Raw genomic sequence first — 26,197 nt, 5'->3', positions numbered from 1 at the left:
GGACTAATTTTTGCCACTTTGTGCCCACCCTGGTATCTGATGGTGTCATGGGATTCGCTGTGGCTCTCGAGATCCATTGTGATAAAAAGAAAATGCCCTTCCATCTGCCATACCATGGGGCTATAGGGCTATAGGAACCCCTGGGATAGCTGCTTCTCATCTCAGGGTTCCAGGTGAATGAGACCCAGTTCATCCTGGGCTTCAGCCATATGTCAGCAGTTGTTGGTCTTCCCTCAATGTCAGCTTCAGAACCAGAACCCTGGACTGGCTGGACGGTTGCCAACGCCCTGTTCGTCCAACGTGGTACTCCTGTCCCCAGGTACTGGGTTTTTATTCAACGACATGCACCTCATAAATCACATGGCACTTGGGAGGAAGAGCTTGGGATCTGCTGGCCACAGCTTTCTGCTTAGGTTCAAGCTGCCATCTTGCTCCTTTATTTCCTGCACCCACCCTCTTTCATTCAGCATCTCCTTCACATTCCCGTGGCTGCCAGAGAGAACCCCTGCTCCTTCCCAGTTATATCCTCATTGATTTCCCTCCACCCTTAGAATATCAGCCCCCTCCAAGGTAACATGCTCTGTCCCCCTGACCTCTATCCTATTTCTCTCCACTCATGTTCCCTTCCCCACCCTATTTCAGTCACAATGACTTTGCTTTCCTTGAAAAACACTAAGTTCACTCCACCTAGAGGCTTTTGCACGGGCTGGTCCCTGTGCCAGTAATGCCCTTCCTGAACTCTTCACATTGCCTGGATCTTGTGGATGAAAAAGGGGTGCTATAATAAATCATAAATTTCTAATTGGGCAGATCATGGTAGGTAGTCATCCCACAGGCCTGTAATTTCTTTAGTGAAAGGTTTTAAAGACAGCTCTGTCCATTGTTCTTGTGCATCTAGGTTAACACCCCTTTGAAATGCCAGAAGTAATATCTCTTGAAGTCATTACCACCCGTAAGAGAGTGCATAATCTTAAGTACCCTGTAATCCAATCCCTGCCTTGCGTTCTCCCATTTTATGTAATATTCCCTAAATTGCCTTCTTCATTTCAAATGCATGAAAGAAACTGTCCTGGCCAGGTAGCTCAGTTGGTTAGTGTTGTCCCAGTATGCCAAGGTTGTGGGTTTGATCCCCGGTCAGGGCACACATGCAAGAATCAATCAATGAATGCATAAGTAAGTGGAACGACAACAAACTGATGTTTCTCTCTGTATCTCTTTCCCTTCCCCCCTCTCTAAAAATCAATAAATAAAAATTTAAAAAAGAAAAGAAAAAATAAATAGCAAACCGATATTCTCTGAAGCATCTGAAATCTTGCATTCTCAGCAATTGTCATCAGTTTTCATTCAAATAAAGTCTTATAAAAATTCTCCACAGGTCTGAACATTTCTTAAATCGACAGTCTAGAGCAGCCCTTCCTTCCCATCATGCCACTTTTCTGAGTTTTTACAGTGTTCTTCTCCAATCTGCATGTACCTTATGTTGGCTTCAGGAGAGGGATGTGTTCTCTTGTTCTTGGCTAGCTCTACCCCCAGTGACTGCAACTGTGTCTCATATACGGTAGACCTGTGGAATGATGTTACATGACTTGCCCGAGGTCACACAGTCAGCAACCAACAAAGCTGCATGCAAGGAGAAAGGGCACTGGGATACTGCCACAGTACCTCCTTGGCCTCCAGCAAAGCCTGTGTGCCTTAGTCTTAGTCCAGGGCAGAGCCAAAGTCCAGCTCCTCCTGCTGCTCAGCCCCTGGCACCCAGCCAGACCCTCGGATACAAAGGCCCCATAATGCTCATGCCCTTCGACTGGGAACTCTGTGCCTGGGAGATCATCCCGAGGGAACCTCCACCTGCAAACACACCTACGATGGCTGAGGGCAGGGGTTGCTGGAGTCCTAAGCTGTCGTTTTGCCTGAATAGCATGAGGATCAAAACTCCTGAGAAATGGGCTTACTTTTGGGGACAGAAATTGGACTGGCCTGTGAGGAAATGTAGCTACTCACTGGTCCCAATGACCACAGAACTGCTTGAGCACTTATTAAATACATAGTTCCTTGGGAACCATATCCAGCCTTATGAATCAAAATCTCTGGGGTGTAGCCTAGGACTCTGTATTTCTAAGAAGACCCTCAGGAAATCTGTTCCAGGTTCTGAGAGCTCTCCAGAGAAAAACACTGGGGAGACCCTTAGGATCTGAGTTCACTGCCTTGCCAGGTGCCTCACAGGGTTGAGTGCAGTGTGGCAGGCAAAGCCTTGAAAGTCCAGTGCGTGGTGGAAAGATGTGATATGTTAAGAGAGCAAAGGCAAGGTATAAAACAGCAGGGAGGGTGATCCTACTTCTGTCAAAAATAAATAAAAGCAGACGTGTGCGTGTGTGCATGCCTATGTACGTGCATGTTTCTAGTTTGTATGGGCAAAGCAGAGAGTCTGCGGGGACAGGCTCCAAGCTGTGGGGGACTTTGGAGGCTGAGTCTGAGGGCAACTTGTAGTTTCTATTTTACGAATTTCTCTTTTGTTGGAATTTAGTGCCAGTGAACATGGCTTTTGCCAGTGAACATAATCTGAAAAAAGTGAAGCCAAAATTCCATCTTGAAAAAGTACTGCTGAGGTTGGGAAGAAGGATGCATTTTTATGAATGCACTTTCTCTCTTGACTTCTCATGGTTATGTAAAGCTGTCCCTGTGTTTCATAAGCCAGGCGGCTGCCCTGTATGTTTTTGGGTTGGCAGCGAACCCCCAGGCGGTGGGTGCTCATGGGTGGGGGCTCCTTCTGTCCTTGTTTTGCCAACTGCATCAAAATCAGGGTGGGGCTATCCTGATATGCTCCTGCACGTCCATGGAGTGTGCACCGATGAGGCATGAATGGGCCCCAAGCAGCTGTGCTCCTGAGTGACAGCACTGGGCATCACTTTGGCAGGGCCAGCCCATGTGCTCCTGGGGCACGCTGGGGCCAGGCACTGGGGTATGCCAGCCAGCCCAGGGCTTGCAGTGGAGTCAATATCCCAGCTGGGGTTCTCAGGCATTTTCCTGACTCTTATCCAGGGCCATGGCCTGCAGGGCCTGAGATGATTGCTGTGCAAGTCTGTGTTCAGCCTTATGCCCACCAGTACTTAGTAGATGGTCCACTCATGGCCACTGTATATGGGCTTATAGGTTTAGTACTTGAATTGTAATAAATCCACCTTTCCGTTCCATGCCCAAAATTTCCTTTAGGAGGGTTTTTCTGGAAAGGCTTCTTTTGATAATCCCCCCCTGCCCGAGGAAGATGTGATCACACAGTTCAACCCACTCACAGAAACTGTTTTCTCTTGAGTAGATTATTGTTACTTAAAAAACACTTTTTCCTCCCTAAATAAAAAAGTAAAATATGCTCATTGTAAAAATCTGGAAGGTAGAGAAAATTTAAAAGTAAACTAAAGTCATGCAATATTCCACTCAAAGAGGATCACCATTTAAATTATTCATTCATTTAACAAATATTGATTCATTAGAATTGTTATGAAGAAAACAAAACAGGGTCAAGGGTCAGGGGCTAGTGTGTGGGAGTGAGGATACATCTGGACTTCAGGTGATCAGGCAAGGCTGAAAACAGGTAGTCTTTGCTCAATATGTGTTTGAGTTCTTTTTCCTTTCTTTTTTTTTTTAACACATTGTTAGGATCATATAAAATTTGCCAACTTTTCTGACATTTTCATGTTAGCATATCAAAATCCTTCAAAGTTATCATTTTTACTAGGTGTGCATTGTCCCATTACAGAGCTATGTCCTCATTTATTAACCATTCCTTAGTGATGGGTATTTGGACTGTTTCCAGTTTTTCACCGTTATGTATTACCTCACAGTTAACATTTTGGTACCTAAATCCTTGTCCTCATGGCGGGTTATCTCCCAGACCTGAGTTCTAAATGGGGAACAACTGGGATGGATGGTGGCAACCCTTCTAAAGCCTCTGAAACACACCTGGCAAAGAGCTCTTCAGAAAGTCTCGTTCTGCAGCTCAGCCACCTTTGCCTCTAGCTGGAGTGGCCCCAGAGTGTGCTCAGGGGAGAGGATGGAGAAAGGGAATCTGAGATCCCTGCCCTTTCTGAGCCTCAGTTTCCTCATTTCTGTAGAATGGGCTCATTCTCACAACACAGAGGTTGCGTTCTCCCTCTGTGCCAGGCCCTGTGTGCCAGGTCAGAACCCTGTGAGGACACTCTCAGCCCAGAAATCCTGGGTGGACCTGATTCAGTTGGTTAAAAGGCTGAAGAAGAAAAGAGATTTCATAGTAGCAGCTGCTAGCCCTGTGCTGAGCCTAGCCTGCCCTTCATGATGGCCTGCCCTGCAGATCTGTGACTTGCATAGCCAGCCGCCACAATGGAGTAAACCAATTCCTAGCAACAGATTTCTCAATATAGATGTCTGTCCAGAAGATATCCAGCCATGTAATGTGAAAACTTTATCGAAGAAGAGACAAGATACAAGAAATATTGTACATAGGACAATGGTGCCTCAGTCTCCTTCAAAGTAGGCACCTTGGGACCTCACACAGTTCTCCCAATCACCATTAGTTGCCATTGTACTTTCCTGAATCTCATTGCTGGTCTGAAATCTCTTCCCTTTCAAAGGTGATTTTAATTTTGGGAAAAGTGAGAAGTCGCAGGGCACCAAATCTGGGCTGTAGGGGGGCTGAGTCACTTGGGTGATTGCATCTTTTGCCAAAAAAACTCTGCATGAGCTGTGATGCATGAGCGAGCATTGTCATGATGAAGCTGCCAATCACCAGCTGCCCATAGCTGAGGCCTTCTGAATCTTCCAAATAGTTTCCGCAGAGGAATGCTCATGCTTCACACAGAATTTGATGCAGATTCATTGCTCTACTCGCTCTGTCATTTTGAATGTGAGGGCCACACAGTACATGTGCTCACTCAACAGCATCTACCACCCCTACTGACTAGTACAGTGAAGTTGTCACTGTTCACACATGCACAGTCCAGTCCATTCTCCTTGGCTGCCAGGTTACATCAATGTAACATTATATTAACAATGACTGGACTTTTTTTCTGGACAGACCTCATAGCGTATATCTATGGGTTCTGCTTGTCTGGTTGGGCCATGGCTGATACACATACAAAGAAGAAAACTTCAATGCCCCATAACCCCACCATCCAGAGATCACCAGGGACAACTTTTTGGTATTTCCTTCCAGTGTTTTTTTCTCCCTTCCTATCCATGAACATAAATATCTTAAACAGGTTATGAACTGCATACTTTGCTTTTGCTTACATTGTTGTGCATCTTAAATCCTTTCCCACAGAGTCTATGTGCTATTTTTTCTCCCCCAGGATTATTATTGGCACAGAGGAAGGTCAATTTTGCATTGCTTCTGTTTATCCTGTAACAATACTTGTGCTTCCACTCCAGCCAGCACTGTGCTGCCAGGAGAGGGGGCTTTCTTCCAGTCAACACTGTGTGTCCTTGGCCAGTCTCAGGACCACACTGGGTTGTTGACCCTCTGAGTCACCCCGGAAGGCCTGGAGCTGGATATGTTGGTATTCCTAAAAGGTGAGCACCAGTATTTAGTCCGGCCAACCCCTGCCAGGCCTGCTTTCCTTGTGCATAAAGAAAAGGTGCCTAGTCATTGTAGCTTGCAACTTCAGTAGTGGAGCCTGGGCACCTCCCTGGGCGGGGAGCAGGGAACCGCCTCAACAGCCTCTGTCAGCTCCTTCCCAGGGCACTGTGCCAGGCTGTGCTAGGGCAGTGCTGTTGACAGTCGGGGCACTTTTAGGGCAGTTGGGCTGCACCTTGCATGGTCTGCAGGATGGGGTTGGGGGAGATCTTCACTCTTGTCACCCTTTCTCCTAGCACCTGGGTTTCTGGTGGCGGTGGCTACTTTGTTCTCGTGGATATTAAAGATGCACGTGTTTATTTTATTGTGTGGAGATGAAGTAGATTTTCTCCTGGGTGTTTGTGGAATAGCTGAAGGGAATGGTTACTGAGAGCAGGTAGGACTAAAGCACTCAGGAGAAAGGCATGTGGAGGGGCTGCTTCACTGTCCCCAGCCCCAGCTCCTCCTGGGAAATACGAAGCCATTAAAGGGTGAGAGGATTGGTGAGGAGAAACATCAAGTCCCAAACTCAGATTAGTTGCCTTCCAGACACAATGGCTTTTACTTTCTCTCTGCCCACCTGCCCTCCCAGGATTAGCAAGGGCATCCAGCCAGCCTGTTGTTCTGCTGACTTAGATGAGCAAGCCCTTGGTAAAGCATTGCTCTGTGCTACTGAGCAAAACAGAGTTGCTGCTCCTGCTGGCCACCCAGTCAGGACAGGGAAAAGGTTTCACCATCACTGACCCTTTGATTCACTCATCCATTCGTTTGTTCCGTTTACCAAGGATCATGTACTGGTGCTATGCTAGAGGCTCAGGAAGGAGAACAGTCCTGTTACAGTTCTTGGTTCTGAGGAGGTCACAGGTCACAGACTGGCAAGGGCTGTGTACATGAAAGATTTGCCTGCTGTGATCTGTGCAAAAAAAAAAATTGCCTGCTGAGACTGCAGATGAAGGAAGTCTCCAAGGAGAAGGTTTTGATATATGTAACAGTATTCCCTGCAACGGAACTACACCTGTGTAAGGCTGGCATGGGTAAGGGGGATTGAGACAATAAATCCATTTCAAATTTTAGAACACTGAATTGGAAAGCAGGGACAGATGTCGAGGGGAAAATTGTGCTGGGTTTACACTCATCTTCTGCCCTGGGCCTCAGTTTCTCCGCTTGGCCAGTGTCCTGGCAGGGCGCCTGAGTCTCCGTGGTCCTCCTCTGGCCTAGGGCTGAGAAAGCCCTCTGAGAGCCACACCTGCGAGGGTGATGGGGAATAATCACAACAGGCAAAGCAATCTCTTAACCAGTCAATGGCTGCATCATAGGGAGCAATGCTGCTGTCATTTCAGAATGCTCTTCAGAATTTTTCAGGGACCTAGAGACTTTCTCCACATTTCACAGGCCCATAAGCAGGTGGTGGTTCAGTTCAACTCTTGCCTCTGCTGTGCTCTAGCTGGGTGAACTTGGACTGCCTTTGGCAAATTACTCAATCACCAGTTCCCTCCTCTGAATGAGGTAATAGCATGTCTCCCAGCTGGTCGTGATGGTAGAAATTCACTCTGTTCCACACATAGTGGCACACACCTTGATGATGTACCACACTGTAGATACAAAGGGGCTCAAGCAGTGCCAGTTTTCCATGGAGTCATTGTCTAATGGGAGTGGCCTGTGTGTGCGTGGGTGTGCACATGTGCATGGGCATGCAGGTGTGGTGTCACGCACAATGCCTGGGACAGAAAAGCTGCCACCCCCAGCCTCAAGGGTCAGAGGAGGACTAACAAGTAGCACCTGCATGTGTCCTGCTCACCTGCCACGCACCTTGCTCTGCCCTCTCCCCAAGGTACAGCATGGGGAGATGCTGGGTGATCAGAGGGGCTGAGCTTCCAGTCATTGCACTGAGCCATCATTTAAGCACTTCGAAGTCCTCTGGGCGCATAATTCATAACCTCACCCTCCTGGGCTGGAGTGCAAATAGCTCTTCAGTCTCCTTTTGGGTGGGAGCCCAGGTGAGTCAGGGAAATAGGTGCTGAACCGGTGCTGTGGCCACGGAGGGGTGCGGGACGCTGACTCCCAGGCACACTGGGCTCTAGACAGGCCCTCTGCGGGACAGCAGTCGTCTTCTGGGGATGCTGGGAACAAGCGTCAGAGTGAAGACCAGGGCTTTTCTACTGGGACATTTTGAGCTTTTCTGTAGTTGTGCCAAGTGATAATATAGTTAATATTGAGTATTTTATTATAAATTACTTCTAAAATTTCTTTTGTATTACACTCAGGGTATTATTTTAGAATTGTGTGTGTAGGCATAGGTCTCTATGAATTCCAGGTCAGGTTAATAAAGGTGGAATTACAAAATACTTTTTTAAAAAGGGGGTGAGGTGCCTGCTGGGGTGGAGGTCCCTGGTGCAGACCACATGGTCAATGGGGACTGCTGCCTGCATGCCATTCCTGTCTGGAGGGCCTGGTGGGAGAGGGCAGGGGCACACAGAAGTCAGTAAACCTCAGTGCGAGCAGGATGGGAGATGTCAGCCAGCTCTATTTGGGAGAGAGAACTCTGCCTGGGAAAGGCCTAGGAGGGGCAATCTCTGGCATCAGGGATACAGCAGATGGAAACAACAAAATTGGGCTTGGGTAGCAACATGTGTTTCGTACCTGCTTCAGAAGCCAGGGCACCGTTGCTAATGCTCTAAGAGACTCCAAAGAAAACAGGGGTTGGTTTGCTGAGGGTGCTTCTAGACCTTTGCAAGAACCCATCTTTCTGGAGTGACAGGGACCTGGTAAGAAAATAGCCCTGTGGACTGTGGCTGTTTTCCTGGCTCCATTTTCTGTGGCCCTTTTCACACTGAAGGGCTGACATCAATCTAAGTACAGTCAGTGCCGCTGCCCCCGATCTGCCCCCCACCCTGGGATGACAGGAAGTTGGTGGTGTGTGTTGGCGTCACGTGTGGTCCTTTCCCTCCACCTCTCAAAGGTGCGGAGAGGGTTAAATAAGAATGCATACAAAGCATGCAGCACACGACAAATGTCCGTTCTGATTACTTGTGGAATTGCACTTCAAATTTACTTAAACTCATCTGAAATAAATGCTGGTCAAACATGGTATGACTGTCACATTAACTGTATTTTCTTTCAAGCCATTCTATTTCTGTTGGTTAAACCTCCCAGTCATCTTCCCTGTAGCTAAGTTACCTGGAGAACCTGGAGAATGTAAAGCTCCCTCAGGGCCTCCTGCCAGTGTTCGGACAGCACAGGTTCACCACAGGCTCTGTGTGTGGCAGCTGCTGTCTTCTTGCCACTTAGCAAGGTTTAGAATCTTGACTTGGTCTCAGCTTTTTAGAAACCTGTTAGGCCTCTTCACACTACACGTAGTAGGTAACCCAACATGCACCATCTGCAAGGTGGAGATGTAGACTGAGATCCAGGGTTTGTTTGAGTGACCGTTTCTATCTGTTTTTCCCTTCAGCCTTCTAGGGACCTGGCTTCATCTAAAGGTGGGCTTCCCTCAGGGACCACCCAGCAGTCCAGTTTCTAGCTTCTCATTTACAGTAGTAGGAGAGACAGGCTGATTCCTGAGACAAACATTTGTTTCTCAGAAGCTTCAATAATCTTACTCAGTCTCCTTACTTAAAGATCAGGTTTTTAGCAACATACAAATCAGGATACATAAACAGGGAGTGAAAACATCATTAGAAAGAACCCAGAAACCTAAAACCCCACCCTCTACAGCTTATTTAGTACCCATTGACCTTAGTTTTTCAAGAAATTCCAATGAAACTAGTTATCTGGTTTCCTAGGTCATGACAGATGAAAAGCAAGCGAGCAGACCGTTTGAGCTTTTAATAAATTGTGGTAATGAGTGACCTAAGAAACTATAAAAAGCAACCTGGAATACTTGATCACGGAGGAAATGGAGTCAAGAAAGGAATTCCAGGCCAGCTTTTTGGTCTGCTTGGCTTCAGGTCCTTGGCCCATCACCAGCTTAATAAGCAGCCTTTGGCACATAACTTCAATCACTCTCAGCTTCAACTTCCTCCTCCCTAAAATGGGTTATTTTGCAGATCAAGAAGATAATGAGATGGCAATCTTTAAGTGTTGAATGAACATGCAACATTAATGATGACTGGTGTGTATGTGTGAATAAAAATAGCCACAGAGCAAGAGTTAGTATATGCACTACTCTAAGAAAGCAGGCAGGTACAGCAAACATTTTAGGGAGAATTTTGTTTGGAAACATATTAAAATGTTAACAATTATTAGGGAGATATACGATTAAGCCATTTTCCTTTAAGCTTTTCTCTGTTTCCTGTAATAATCACATTTTACTTCCCTCATTCCCTTTCCTTCCATATCGTCCTAGAAGCCTAGCACACAATGATAGCTCAATACATGTGAATGGACTTACGGCCCAGATGGAGGCATAGACAGACATGCTGTGTCTCCCTCCACAACTAAGAAGGAATACAACTACCTCAAAACTAGAAACAACCGGAAGTTCCAGAAAATCAAACTGCATGGAAGTCCAACAAAGATATAAAGAAGAAATACTCATCCAGACAGGTAGGAGAGGCAGAGTTGGGGCGGAGAGGACGCGGTGTGGTGGTGGTAGCAGCAGTGGCGGCAGCAGCATGCTGGTGGAAAGCACAGTTACACGTTTTAAGAAGTCAGAAGGGACACCTGGAAGCATTCCCAGGTACATATCAGTAAAGAATGAGGAAACAAGAATTGAAAAAAATGAGGAGAGGGTTGGGAATCTCTGGGACAACTTTAAACATGACAACATCCAAATCACGGGGGTGCCAGAAGGAGAAGAGGAAGAGCAAGAAATTTAAAACTTATATGAAAACATAATGGAGGAAAACTTCCCAAATTTTGCAAAGGAAATAGACATACAAGTCCAGGAAGAATGGAGAGTCCCGGGCGAGCTGGACTCAGAGGGGACTACACCAAGACACATCATGATTAAAATGCTAAAGGTGAAAGATAGAGACTCTTAAAAGCAGCAAGAGAGAAGTGGAGAGTTGCCTACAAAGGGGTGCCTATAAGACTATCAGCTAATTTCTCAAAAGACACTGCAGGTAAGAAGGGACTAGCAAGAAGTACAGTATTCCCTCACATATTGCGGGTGTTACGTTCTAGACGCCCTCACAATAGGTGAAGTCCGCGAAGTAGGAACCTTACATTTATTTTAGTATTTATATATATTTCAAGGCTTTATAAACCCTTCCCACACACTTATAAACCGTTCCCAGTCCCTTATTAACCTTTCCCACTCCCTTATTAACCTTTCTCACACTTTTATAAACACTACTTATGTTCTTAAACATACTCTTAAACCTACGTAACTTTTAACAACATACGTATACAGTACCGCAAAATCCCACAATATACCGAAAAATCCGTGATAAATAATTAAATGTATTTACAAAAACCCCGCGATGCAGTGAGGCTGCGATAAGTGAACCACAATATAGAGAGGGACTACTGTATTCAATGTGATGAAAAGCAAGGACCTACAACCAAGACTACTCTATCCAGCAAAGCTATCATTTAGAATGGAAGGGCAGATAAAGTGCTTCCCAGACAAGGTAAAGCTAAAGGAGTTCATCATCACCAAGCCCTTATTATATGAAATGTCAAAGGGACTTACTTAAGAAAAAAAAGATGAAAACTATGAACACTAAAATGACAACAAACACACAACTATCAACAACTGAATCTAAAAAATAAAAACAAAAACAAACTAAGCAAACCAGAATAGGAACAGAATCATAGGTATGGGGATCATTTGGAGGCTTATCAGCTTGGAGGGGGGAGGGGGAGAAATGGGGAAATGGTGCAGGGACTAAGAAGCATAATCAGTTGGTACAAAATAGGGGAAATTTAAGAATATAGGAAAGGGTGAAACCAAAGAACTTACATGCATGACCCATGGACATGAACCAAGGGGGGGTGAAACTGCTGGAGGGAAGAGGGGGTACTGGGCAGAGGGGAGCAAAGGGGGAAAATGTTGGAACTACTGTAACAATATAATCAATAAAATATACTTAATTAAAAAAAACAAAACAAAAACAAAAACACATGAATGGAGTGAATTTGGGAAATGACCCAAACTGTAAAGTCCCCTATAAACTATGTTTTTGGCTGTGATTAGAACTGTATCCTCCACCTGGGGAAACCTTAGAGCAGCGGTTCTCAACTTGTGGGTCGCGACCCCTTTGGGGGTTGAACTACCCTTTCACAGGGGTCGCCCAAGACCATCAGAAAACACATATATAATTACATATTGTTTTTGTGATTAATCACTATGCTTTAGTTATGGTTGGGGGTCACCACAACATGAGGAACTGTATTAAAGGGTCGCGGCATTAGGAAGGTTGAGAACCGCTGCCTTAGAGGAAGAGATGGAATTCTTTAGCTGTCCACTCATCTGAGGCTTCTGTGTGGCCTGTGACCTTGCTGACCGGAACAGGCTGGACATAGGTAGACATGGGTTTTGTCAGCCTTGTTCTCGCACCCCACCCCATCTCTCTAGTATTAGGCTCTGGCAAAGAGGAACAACTCATTCAAAAGATTCCATTTCTATAAATTGAAAACACAACTAAAATTTATTAGGTGCTAAAACTTGGTTTTGAACTTTTATTAAAAAAATATATTTGCAAACATATAAAATTTAGGATGAAAAATGCTCATTCGAAAACATGTAATAACTTAATATTTGCAAACATACAGAGATGGTACAAAATTCATACCTTTAAAAATGTTAATGATGCAGTATTGCGCTCATGGAACAAAAACCTTGCTGTAATTCCAGAGCTGCTCGCCCCCACCTTTCCAGGAGCTGAGTCTGGTACACTGAAAGTCATGAGAGCCACTCGCCCAAAGCAGTAACACAGAATAAAAAACCATTTAGGAGAACACATACTTTAAAAACATGTTTAAGGAATCACAGATAAAAGGAAAACAATTTTGCATTTTCCCCACTCTCAAGTGAAGAATATTGCATCTCAGCATTTAACGAAGGTATCAAATCAAATACAAAACCAAGTGAAACATTGCACACATCTTTCTTGCTGAAAAAACAGGCTCCTTGAGGCCCCAGGGCACTCAGGGTAATGTTCTCAAGCACAGCTTTTCAAAGGCCCAGGGTCAGTTGCTTTACCTGGTGCAGATCTTAACATTTTAGATACCTGAAAACACAGGGCACAAGTTACTTCAAGTACAAGTGAATAAAACCAAAGGTAAGAAAGAAACACATGCTCAGCAGCAATGTGCAGCAAGAATGCAGGACACACGTTCCTGTGATTCCTTGTCTTCACCCACATGGACTGGGCCCACGCGTGCCTGTGCCACCTCATTCCTCTTGTTTCTACATTTTGCCCAGAGTTACAGTATGATGGCTGATTTTGTTTTTTTTTAAAAGTAGTTAGGCACCTTCAATTTCATGTTGCATTATTAGTAATACAATGGCAGTTATGGCCTCTACTACCAAAATGAGAAAATTTCAAACTACATTCTTTGGGGAGGAGAGTAATAAAGCTGCACTGTTTAAAAATATTTACCTAGTAGAGGATGAGATGGGGTTTGTAATTTTACAAGAAAACATAGGCAGAAAAAAGAACAAATGTTTGACATGCAAAGTTGGGTCAGACATACCCTAAACAAAGCCTGTGCATCCTCTGGCAGAGAAGGACCCAGGTCCACTTAGGCTCTTAACAAAACACCACTGTGATGATGGCCCAAAAGCCTTAGAAGGCAAGTTGTGGACATGCACATGCAGACAGCAAGAAATGCTTCTCCTGACACTGACAGTCATTTGAAAACTTAGGATTCAAAGTCACACCTTACAAATCTCAGGAGCCTCTGCCTTAAAGAACAAGGTTGTTTGGAGGTGCAGGAGTCCATTCAAAGACATCACATGAACTGTAACAGAAGAGCAGTACCCCCCCCATCCCCCACCCCGGGGATCGGGGTGGGCACACACATAGGCAGAGCGGCCTAAATGCAAGTCACCTGGAGCTCTGCAAAACCTAGCAATAAGCATCTGTTTGGTGTCTGTTATGATTCAACTAAGGTTCCAGTAAAGACACTGTAGCAATGTAAACATGCAACTCAAGCTAGCATGAGGTTCTGGATAGTGAGCCTGAAAGAGGAATAAGGCAACTGAACTGTGACTCTTGGGCCAGCGGTATCCAAGTTCAATTATCCAGGCTTGGCCTGACTTTTCTAGGAACTCATTCTGGCCTAAACTTCCTAGTAATCATGATGGTGAACTTCTGGCTTCGGAACTTCAAATAAATGCTTTGAATATATAAATCTGGAAGTTGAAACAGGCATACCCTTTTCAAGTCTCCATGACTTGGGCACTTAAAAGTTTACTTTCACATTAAGGAAAACTTATCACAGAGTCTTCACCACCTGTCATATTTATTCCCTTGGATTAAAGGATGAAAATGAACAGATCTGATTACAGACCCTCTTTAGGATATTCTCTTGTAAATCCCTTAATATTATTCATACTCAAGTCATCATTTCAATTAAAATGTCTATTACAACAAGAATCCCTTGATTTTTCTGTTTACCAGAGCCCACTGAGACTATGCCTGGAGTGTGATCAAACCTACTGGTGCAGCTGTTTCTGAGAACAGTCATGTGGCTCCCTGGAAACCGTCTCCCGGTGTCAGTAACACTCCATACCTTACTTTTCTCTTTCCCTGTGATACACAAGCAATTCATTTTTGGTTGCTGAATTTACACACTACCTTTGTAAACAAACTATTCCTAATTGAGTCTGAGAACTTACAAGGTTTCCTGACTTCTGCACAATTCACACATAACTAGGTAGATGCAATAGAAGACACTAAATTGAGAAGCAGAAAAGTTGCCCATGTTTAGATTATCAAAAGCCAACCCAACAAAGCGTTCTTGCTAAAAAACTAAGACCAAACTAAAACAAGTATGTAACTCACAAGTAATTTTCTAAAATCTCAGCTAGAAAAAAAATCTAAGGACTTACGATTGAGTTACCATTAAAGCTTAACTGATTGCTCCCGAGGAACCATCACACCTGTCAGCATTATTCACAGCTAATCCTTATGCTAGCTGGTTGAGCCACTTGGGTTCTTACCCAATCATTAAATAGTGCTCAGAAAAGTAAGCAGTGCATCTTAATTGGTTAAATACTACAAAAGGACCTGTATCATAGAAACGAAGACACTTTCATTCAAAGAATATCTTAAAATTACTATTGCTGAAATAAATCAAAGTCTACATTAAAATATTACTGATCACCATTACATGCCATAAAAGAATAAATATAAATCATGGCAGATTAATAGCAGCATAACAAAGCATCTTTACATATTTTCACACTTTGGGCTGCAAAAGTACTCACAGCCTAGGAATACATTGATAAAGTTCTGAATTTCACTTTGTTTTAAATCCACATACTACAGTAAAGTAAGGGCAATGTGAGTAACAGCTCCCTTTTCTGCATAGCTTCAAAATTATTCTCAGTAGACACGAGGAATGGAACCAGAATGGCTTTGTCAGATTGGTCCACTGGTCCTTTGTCAAAGTGTTAAGGAAAACAATCAACAATGACTTCTGTGTTTACACAGAAAAGGAAAATAAGGCTATGCTTCACACACAAACGTAACATTTTCAAAACCACTGGAGAGTTTGATTTAAAGTGAGGATTTCTGATAGAAATTTGAGATTTACTAGCCCCAGCCTTTGCTTCCAAGGAGTGACGTGCCTGCTCCCACACCACCACAGGGCCTGGCAGGACCCCAGGGGCCTGCTGCACGTCAGCACTGAGGACACCTAAAAACAAAACACAACTTTCAGAACTTTAAAGGTCCAAATGAGGCATTTGTAGAAAATATACTTCACTTGAACAAATCAGTACTAACTTGCCAATTTAAACTCTGATCCTTACAGCTTCAAGCTACATTGCACAGAGCTGACTTCTGCTCTGTTCAGAACTTGACTATCAGCCTAATGCTCACGTTTCTAGGGGGACAGAGGAGGAAAGGGGTACAGACTGGGCTGAACTCTTAACTGCTGCAAGGCTGGTGAGACTTCCTCCCTAAGACCTCGAAAGTGAAAGCAGCTGAAAATCAAGACTCCTTATTTCACATACTTGCTTATAGCTGATGAAAACACCCACGCAATTTAACACAATGGTCTTTTTTTTTTTTTTCAAAACAAAGGTCTGCTGGTGATGCTTCACAGTGAAACCTCCATTATCACTGAGAACGTCACTTGGAAAACATTCTTAGGAAATGAGTCTCTTTCTCATAGGCTCAATTTCAGGATTCTCAAAACTCTGTCTTGTTTAGAAGTTTCCATGATGAGGCCTATTTGTTTCTGTGGTTGACATTCCGTCTTCAGACTGATTTCTGCTCCAGTCATAGGCTGTGGTTGTCTTTGTTCTTGGTCAGAACCTGCAAGTAGACTTCATGAAGTGTACTGAGGAAGCTGGAGTCATTCTGGAAGAGATGGTGATGTCAGTTACCTCCTCAGAACTAAGTTCTTGATAACAGCTTAGGAAAAAAAGCTGTATAAATGATTTGTATAACTAGTCACCCAAAGAATCACTCCACCACCCAGAAAAAAACCATGATTAATATTTTGGAATTTGCTCAGATATTTTTCCACCAGGAGTATATGCTCAGAAAGAGGAAAACATTACTACCCGTTAGTCCTGAATTTACTTTATGACCTAATTTCTAAGAACTTATCATTTTTTTTAAAATTAAAGAATGAAAATTCAAAGACTGAACTGATATCCTACATACCTTTATTAGATGTATTAATGTATCCTGGAGCTGAGACTTGCTGAGAATAATGGAAGGCTTTCTCTGAGTTTCTGATGCTGCAACAGTTAGAGGAGAAGGGGAGCTTGCTTTCCTCTCTAGGTCGGTGGCCCTTGTAACTGTCTGCTGGAAAACACTTGGGGACAGCAGGACTGAAGACACTGCAGTGGTTGTTGCAGTAACCAGTGGAGAGCCTGCAACCTGCGGGGGAACAATGGTCATTGTGTACTAAAGAGCAGAAGCCAGTAGCCAGGCTCAAAGTAGGAAATGCCTGATAACCCGATAAGTAGCAGGAGACTGGAGCGGAGTCCAACGTAACTCTGGAGTTCAGATTAGCATTCAGTAGAAGCATTTCAGCATTTTACGTCTGGTTAGGAAGCCTGTTATCTAAAGGAGGAAGAGCTCATTTATGTGATAAGAATACTGTAGAGCTGTTATGGGAAGCCAAGTCCTATCATCACAGAAGGGGAATATGACAAATAGCTGGCATGGTATGCACATAAGAACAATGCTATGATAAATTAAAATGTAAAGTTTTTATATGGGGAGGGGCAGGGAAATGACTGGAAAAGGGCACAGGGAATATTCTGGGGTGATGGAAATGTTACATATAGAGATTGGGTGGGGTTACTCAAGGGGTACATGTTTGTCAAAACTCATAAAAATCTGCATTTTATTATATGTAAACTTTACTTCAATAAAAAGAGAATTAAAAAATCCAGTAGCATAAGCATTAGTTTCTTTTGTAGTGTTCAATTAATTTACCGTACCACTGCAGGTATCAAAGATAACGATTTCTTTCTAATGAACATCTACCTCCTTCCCCCATTTAGAGGTGTTTCTAAGATAGTAACACTAACCATCAGAACACACTTAACTAGTAATAATCAGTATTTTAAATAATTCTCACACTTGATAAAATTAACGAGATATCCAGAGGTGGATTTAACGGTGGGTGCACCAGGCGCGCGCCCTGGGCCCCGACTTCTGAAGGGCCCCAACTTCTGAAGGGTCCCGCAAGTTTACAACTTGTACGTAATTAAAATTGCACATATGAAACCAAACTTGGTGTCATTAGAAAAAAGTGTAAAGTTGGGGTTTTGTGGGGTCCTTCAGAAGTTGGGGCCCAGGGTGCGCGCCTGGTGAGTGTGCTGTTAAATCCGCCCCTGGAGATACCCATGTCTCTTCCTCCTGTCACCCTCCTCATGTATAAGTAACATAGAGCCTGCCACAGTTCTGGGGTATGGTTTGGGGTCTGAGCCATTTAACTTGTTTTGTTGGTGTAGCACCAGGCTGAGAGCTCCTGCCGATCACCATGTAGCAGGACAAGGTACAGAAATGACTGGCTGACAAGACCAGTCAGAAGCTGGCTTTAGCTTAAGATCTGAGACTTGAGGAGAGGTACAAAGGCTCAAAGACAAATGGGAACGTAAAATTTTAGGAACTGAAAAAAATAAGTGTGCATTTCACAGTTGGTGGTGATGGAGGGTGGGGACAAATTTTAAAATATGGGGCAGGGGAGGACAAGCAAGGGGCAGAACATGCAGGCCTGGGAGGCTTTGTTGTCAGAACGTTGGAGGCCAATGAGAGCAGTGTAGCAGGAAGAGACGCTGTCCTCTGTTAACTGGGACATCGTAGCTTTTTCAGGGCAAAGACTACTTCCTGCTCAGAGAACCAGGCTGATGTGCTCTCAGTAGTCACCCATTCACAGGGTGAATGTCCACTCTGTGGCTGACACTGCTCTTGTACACACAGTCAGGGAGGATATCCACACAGAGAGATGACGCCAGGTCTACAGAGGGTCATGGCAGGGACTCTGGGTGAACAGGAGGAGCCTGACCTATGAGGGAGTATCTTCACAGGCTTGAAAGCTAAAACTTTTCACTCAAGTATTTCACACCCTGCAGAACTTAAACATAATGTGTTCTTTAGAAAATGGGAGTCCTTACCGGGATGGCACTGGATAACACCTTTGGCTGGGAAAACACTTCAGGATCCTGGTTTTGCTGCATAGACTGCAACATTTAAAAAAGAAAGATGAACAGATGTGGCACATTTCAATGAAGATTTCATAGTTACTGGGGGAAAAACGTTAAGTTAGCCAGCAGGAAACATGAGCAATAATTCACACTGACTAGCCCCTAGATTTCTGAGGGAAGAGGCTGACAGGAACTTGTGACAATGCAACTAACGATGTGACTACAGGATGAGAGTGTCTGGACAGAGCCAGACCCTTTCCCCACTCAGTTCTCCAAGGAGGTATGTGCAAAGCCTTTAAGGTGTCTCTAAGGAAAAAGCTGGAACAGATAGCTCCTATAAGAGCTGGAGACAGCCCAAGCATATTTTTGCTGTTGAGTCTGCAGAGATGCAAGATCCTGGCAGCATAGTGCTTGATTTGGTAATGGTACTAAACAGAGTCACACTTACACATGCTAAATTTTGTCCTCATTCACTGGGAGAGAAAGAACTTGTAGAGCAAATATACTGAAGCCCCAGGCCCTAAAATTCGATACTGCCATGTAAGTGAAAATGTACACATGGGTAAGCTTCCCTTGAAAGGAGGCACGCTAGAGAGCAGGGAGCTCTCCCAGAGGTCAAAATCTGGAGGGGGTAGCATTCAAGATTGACAGCTGCACTTCCAGAGCAACAGGAACTGTGGCAGCAGGCACATTTTAGGGCATAAGACTCAACTATTAAATAGGACACTCTCTCCCCTACTTGAATGCAGAGAAGCTCAACAGAAATGGCCCAAAATGACAATTTAATAATGTAACCAAGATACTAAATTTCCCCTTTCGAAAGTGTGAAACAAAATATCCCACTGACTAAGAAATAATATACAATTAGTATGATGGGCTCTTCTAAACATCATTTAGTAAAATGTTAAGACTGGGGGTTATTATTAAAGGGCATGAGGCTAAGACCTTGAAATGTAACCAATACACATTGGTTCTATCTCCTTTCAGTTCTGTGATCTTGCAACTCACCAACATTATAAATCACTCATTTCCCAATTCCCTCAGTACTCTGAGCATCTGCCTTGTGCCTGGCACAGCAGGGTGCCCTAAGAGCATCCCAGGTTTGGAGGTATGAGGTCAAATAAAGCTTCCTAGTGAAACTGATGTTCAGCTGAGATCTGAACACCACCCTCATTCCCAATCTGCCATGAAGTCCCACTAATCATACTGTTCAACAAATCCATTTTTCCACATTCTCATGTTCAGGCCTCCATCAAGTCAAGCCTGGGTGACTGCCACAGCCTCCTCCCTGATGGGTCACCCTGCTTGTCTTCTCCTTTCCTAGCATGCCACCCTTTCCTCAAAGCCCTTGAAAGATTCTCCAGGGCTCTGAGGACAAAGCTCTAACTCTGTAACACAGTTTACAAAGTCTTGCTCATCAACCAATACCAACTCCCCCAAGTTCTTTTCTACGGTAGATCCAGTCACCCTACAATTGAGTTTAGCAAATGCCTTCTCACCCCCAGGCCTTTCCACATGCTATTCTCCTTTCCTCAAACACTTTTCACACCTCTAGGAAAAGTCTGGCTAATTTTTACTCAGCTTTCAGATCCCAGCTGAACATTAGTTTCACTAGGAAGCTTTATTTGACCTCATAACGCCAAACCTGGGATGCTCTTATGGCATCCTAACGTGCCTGGCACAAAGGAGACACACTGAATGAGTACTGAGGGAATTGGGAATTGATCAAAGTTTGGGATAATTTGGATCTGAGTGGTCCTGGGTCAAATGAGGACTTCTGGAACTATCAGAAAAAAACAAACAAAAAACCCTAAAATATATATCCTGAGAGGAAAATACAAAGTTTCTTAGCTTTTATCAAGGAATAATTTTGGGAAGTAGAATTGCATTTTAACACCATTTGTCAATTGGGTTGTTTACTACAGGACTTTTGACTTCTCCTTTCTTCTAGCCCCTGATATATTCAATAGCTATCTTTTAAAAAAAAAATTTTAAATAATAATTTATTTGTTTATTTATTTATTTTTAGAGAGGGGAAAGGAGAAAGAGAAGGAAAAAAACATCACTGTGTGGTTGCCTCTCACTTGTGCCCCCTAGTCACGTGCCCTGACTGGGAATCGAACCAGCGACACTTGGCTTGCAGGCTGACGCTCAATCCACTGAGCCACAGCAGCCAGGTCTAATAGCTATCTCTTTAAAATAACTCTGTCTCAGCCTTGACTGGTGTGGTTCAGTGGGATGGGTGTCATTCTGAAAACTGAAAGGTTGCTGGTCAGGGCACATCCCTGGGTTGCAGGCCAGATCCCCGACTGGGGGCGTGTGAGAGGAAACTGATCGATGTTTCTTTTGCACATCAATGTCTCTCTCCCCTTCTTCCTCCTTTCCTCTCTCTGTAAAAATAAACAAAATCTTTAAAATAAAGTAAAATAAAATGACTCTGTCTCATGTCAGTCAAAATCATGGTCTTTACAGTTTTATCCCGTTCAATTATAGCACCCACCCTCCTGCTAGTACCTGAAGGGGAGCAAGCACCATGTTGTTCAGGGTGGTGGAGACTCTCACTGTTGCTATCTTAGGGGGAGGCTCAATGAAGCTCTCAGGTGTGGCCAGCTGGCCGGCTGCTGGAGAAAAGCTGGGTGCCATTGCACTTTTCCCAAGCGACTGTGTCTGTATTTGGTCATGCTGTGGGGTCAACCTGAGTTTCTGGAGAAGATCAACGCTTGGGAGGGATGTTCCAGCGGTATTTGTCACGCTCAGTGGGGCCCTGAACGGGCTCTGGCTGGCAGTCAGACTGGCATGGCTCAGCTCAGGGACTGGCTGACCCAGGAGTGGAGACCTCTGTCTAGGTGTGGTCTTCACTGCCTGTATCATGGTGGTGTTTCGGGGTAAGCTGGCTGGAACCTGTGCAGTAGGCGCTTCTGCTGGTAGAGTGGGACTTAGCCCAGGGCACAACGGGATCGCATAGCTTGGAGCCTGCTTTTCATTGGACTGTGAGATAGAGGCGGGAGTGATCAGCACCGGGGAGGTGACTTCAGGCTGGACGGAGTGATGGGCAGCAGGATGGACACCAAGGTTTTCTGACTGAAGGGTTCCTCCTGACTGCTCAAAGGAAAATGGTAGGAATGAGCTGGCCTCTTTCTGAGAGGCGTCTCCTGGCAGCCTCTCTACTTCTTCCGAATCCACACCCGCAATTGTTGGCTGTTCCTTTGGCAAAGAGGTTCCAAATAATTCTTCCACTGTCAGATGCTTGTGTCCAGATGGAGCAGACTAAAAAACAAATCAAACCACTCAATGACAGTAATCTCTTGCAACCCAGTGTAATTAAACTTCTTTTTCATCAACCAAAAACAGTTTGCAGAAGCAAGCATGACAGAATAGGAGAATAAAATGGAACAAACTGAAGAGGTACTAGCAATAAAGGCTAAGGTGCATCTGTCTCCGTAAGTTGGTGGGTAGAAATCTTCATTAGTAAAAAGATTAAAATTTTATGGACTCCAGATGATAATGTTAGAATTCACTTTTTTTTTCCTGGGCAAAGACTGAGATCAGGTCAAAGGACAATTACCTTATTACAAAGTTAATCGTGCCTTCTCTTGCATGTTAGAAACACATGTCGGGAAATACACTCAGGAAGAAAGAAGGACCTAATGCTGATCAAGTTACTCTACCTTTATTTTCATGGGTCTTGATAAAAAGCTAGGCACTGCACCTTGAGGACTGGGTCTCAGACACCAGAAAATAAATGTAACCATTTAAAATAAACAGGCCATTCCTCATCCTACTCCCAAATCACAGAATCCTTAAGAAACACCAAAGCATTTAAGGCTGAAAATGTTAAATTTACATATATATTTCTGATCTGGCTTACTGGCACCACTGCAATGATTTGAAGGAGAAGTAGTCAAGCTTTCCTGCACCTCCACACAGTGTTGCCTATTCATTTAGCTTTTATTTACTCAGGTGCCCACATCCAGGGTGCCAGGTCCTGCTCTCACCTGGGCCCAAGGAAAAGAGCAGGGAGTGACAAAAAAGTCCTACTAGAGCTTATGTTCCAGTGGGAGACAAACCTAAGTACTCTGAAAATACAAGTGGCCTCAACTTATAGCTTTATTTCTAATGTGTGTGGACTACTTAGTTGTTTGGATGTTTATATGGAAAAAATAATTCACTGAAACACATGATTTTCAGGGCTTCAAAAAGTCTATAAAGGCTAAAGCAATTGCACGTGAAGTATAATCATGATAGTTCTATGGTATGATCACATTTAACAGAAAAATGAGCTCAGTTTTTCCCAGGAAAATATTTGTTTCATCCATTTGACAAGTAACTGCTGAGTTTCCCAGATGCCAGGGGCATTGTGCTGCAATGGTGGGTACAGGGAAAGGAAGGGGGAGGAGGCTTACTGGCAGCAGGCTCTTAAGGGGAGAGGGCTGGGATGCTTTATCAAGGAGGGAGGAGGGAGGGCTGTGAGGAGAGAGGATGTGGGGCAGTTTGCCTGAGGGACAGAAGTGAAGGGAGCGCTGCTGGTGAGGAGCAAGGGCTGCTGGGCAGCAGAGGCAGGGCAGGTGTGAGGAGGATGCAGGTGGTGCAAAGGAACTGTAGTTGAGGCAGAAGCCTCCTCCAGCTGTGAAGAACTGCAATTTCATACCAAACAATTTCATCCTAAAAAAATTCAATAAATACAATTCTATTAATATTTAAAATCTAACATATTGTGGAAATTAATGTGATGAGTTTTTTTTTTTTTAAGTGAAGGAATTCTCAAATCACAAGTTTAGGCTCCCCACTAATAATGCTGCAGTGAGACTACCTTCTAGATTCAGAATCCCACTTCAAATGTAAGGCAGCACTGACATCTGAAAAAATGCAGACAATATTGTATGGTTTAATCTCACATTTTTACTTCTGAAAAAATTGTAGAGCTTATGGTCTGAAATCAAAGATACTTAGGTTCAATTCCCAGCTTTTAAGTAGGAAAATTATATAATATAATCTTTGTATTTAGTTCCCTCACCTGAAAAATGGGGGCAACTATGGTAATCACCTCACAGACCTGTTGTGAGAATTAAATTCTCAATATAATGTCTGGTGCCCAACTTGCATTCAGTAAATGGAAGCTAGCTATTATTATCATATGTAGTCTTTAATATCGATCAGAATAAATCTGTGTTATGTTTTAAAGAACATCAAAAATGTTGAGATATTAGAAATTCATCAAATCCTTGGAATTTCATACCCCCACAATGCAAAATACTGTAACAACAAAACCACTTGATGGCTCTTTCCGCCATTTTTCTGTGCGGCCATAATGGTGCACATAAATGTCCTGGCCGATGCTTTCAAGAGTATCAACAATGCTGAAAAGAGGCACGCACCAGGTTCTTAGCAGGCCATGCTCCAAAGTTATTGTTCGGTTTCTAACTGTGATGATGAAGCATGGTTACATTGGCAAATTTGAAATTATCGATGACCACAGAGCTGGGAAGATTGTTGTGAACCTCACGGGCAGGTTGAACAACTGTGGAGTAATCAGCCCCAGATTTGGTGTGCAACTTAAAGAGCTAGAAAAATGGTAGAACAACCTGCTTCCATCCAGTCAGTTTGGTTTCATTGTACTGACAACCTCAGTGGGCATCATGGACCACGAAGAAGCAAGATGAAAACGCACAGAGGGAAAATCCTGGGATTCTTTTTCTGGGGATGTAATACATATGTGCAGATAAAATGCCTCAATGGACAAACAAACAAACAAACAAAACTACCTGATGGGATATCAGGGCTGTACTATCATAAACTACCCTGTTGTTCCCTGATGTAAGGAGTCATTCAAGACATGTTTAAAACTCACTAGGTAACAACTCAAATCCATTCAATGTAATTCAAAATAGACAATGAATTCTCACATGGGACAGACGTCTCTTTCTGTCCAGGCCACCTAACTGTACTAGAATGTATAGGTTCCATTTCCCACTGTGATTTACTCACTTTTGGATCCCTGGCATCATAAATATCTATTGATAAGTATAGATACCCACTGCCCCATTTCTAAGAAGTATGATAAAATAGACATAACACAAGTTACCATTTCAACGATATTTAAGTGAAGATTCAGTGACATTCAGTACGTTTATAATGCTGTGTAACTACTACCAGCTATTTCTAGAACTTCTTCATTAACTCAAACAGAAACTCTGTACCCATTGAATAACTATTTTTTTCCTCCCCCTACTACCCCATACACAGCCCCTGATAATCTTAATTCTACTGTTTCTATGAATTTGCCTATTCTGGGTACCTCATATAAAGTACTATCATATAATATTTGTCCTTTTATGACTGGCTTATTTCACTTAGCGTGTTTTCAAGGTTCATCCATGTTGTAGCATGTCAGTTTCATTCCTTTTTAAGGCTGAATAACATTTCACTGCATGCATATACCACATCTTGTTTACCCACTCATCTGATGATTGATACTTGGGTTGTTTCTATCTTTTGGCTATAGTGAATAATGCTGTTATGAACATTCGTGTAGAAGTATCAGTTTTAATCCCTGTTTTCAATTGTTTTGGGTATATGTCCAGGAACAGAATTGCTGGATCATATAGTATAACTCTACATTTAACTTTTTGAGGAATCGCTACTGTACCATTTTACATTACTACAGCAATGCAAGAGGGTTCCAATTTTTCCATATTCTTGCCAATACTTGTTGGCCATTTGTATATCTTATTAGGAGAAATGTCTATTCAAGCACTTTGCCTATTTTTGAGTTGACTTTATTCTTTTTTATACACATTATGTTTAGAACAAAATGATCAAGACGATTGGCAAAAAAAGTGCTCAAAAACTACACTGATTTTATTCATTAATGTAAATTATGTAGCTCTTAACCACCACATTCTATTATATATGTACATAAATATACTCTCATATATATGGACAGAAACCAACATTGATATATAAATGCTTTGTAAAAACACAGACCATACTGGGACTACTCTGCAGAAAACCTTAAGTCTTTCCTAGATAAGAATACTATTTTTATGTTATAAGGAAAGGAGCAATCCAACAATAGGACATGGAGAAACCTCACCACGAATTACACCTTAAGCTTCAAAAATGGCATAATCCAAGACCTGGCTGGGTAGCTCAGTTGGTTAGAGCATTGTCCTGATACGCCAAGGCTATGGGTTTGATCCCTACTCATATGCAAGAATCAACCAATGAATGCATAAACAAGTGGAAAAACAAATCGATGTTTCTGTTTCTCTCTCCCCATTCCTCTCTAAAATCAATTAAAAAAAAAAAAAAAAGAATGGCATGATCTGGGGTAGCAATTTTTACTTGTCTAGTGGATCAGCAATCAATTTTTGAACAATTAAAATGTCCTGCATTTACATTTGGAATGATTCTACACTTACACTTAAAAAGTAAGTATTTCTAATGGTTTTAAATCTACTTCATAATAAAAAATGAAACTATATGGCAGAACCCTGAACCTGTACTGCAAAAGCAGACAGTTTACAGATTTCCCAATGCTGCCTGTCTACAACTTCTGCCAGGTCAGAAACAGATTCTCACACTTTCTCTGGAGTAGGGTGTGTGGTAAAGCATTCGGGTTTCAGAGGTATCTCCCATAAGGAGGAATAAATGATGGTGTGATGGCAATAAGTTATCATAGACAATGCTCACTTTATGGGAGACCCTGTGCTATGCACACAAGGTGCATTACTTTATTCATTGGTGAGGGCAGTACTATTATTATTGCCATTGTGTTTTATTTTTACTTAATTTTATTTATTTCTTTTTAGAGAGAGGGGAAGGGAGGGATA

General features: G+C 43.2%; 1 protein-coding gene and 1 pseudogene across 2 annotated transcripts in view; one reads left to right on the top strand and one right to left on the bottom strand.

Moving 5' to 3' along the window:
• Positions 1-12,162: 12,162 nt before the first annotated feature.
• Positions 12,163-26,197, bottom strand: part of DCP1A (decapping mRNA 1A) — a 64,701-nt gene continuing 50,666 nt past the window's right edge. For both annotated transcript variants that reach the window (XM_090284020.1, XM_090284021.1), the window contains 4 exons: positions 20,880-21,632; positions 18,336-18,401; positions 16,369-16,587; positions 12,163-16,059 (listed from right to left, as the gene is read on the bottom strand). In XM_090284020.1, the coding sequence (XP_090140146.1) occupies positions 15,979-16,059; positions 16,369-16,587; positions 18,336-18,401; positions 20,880-21,632 (1,119 nt within the window). In that variant the 3' untranslated portion in view covers positions 12,163-15,978. The remainder of the gene's footprint in view (positions 16,060-16,368; positions 16,588-18,335; positions 18,402-20,879; positions 21,633-26,197) is intronic.
• Positions 23,674-24,025, top strand: LOC150004843 (small ribosomal subunit protein uS8 pseudogene; annotated as a pseudogene).

Source organism: Furipterus horrens, unplaced genomic scaffold (assembly GCF_987537825.1).
Source record: "Furipterus horrens unplaced genomic scaffold, mFurHor1.1.pri manual_scaffold_7, whole genome shotgun sequence".
Taxonomy (NCBI): Eukaryota; Metazoa; Chordata; class Mammalia; order Chiroptera; family Furipteridae; genus Furipterus; species Furipterus horrens.
Note: the sequence above shows the minus strand (reverse complement) of the source record. Positions and strands in the feature narration are given on the sequence as shown.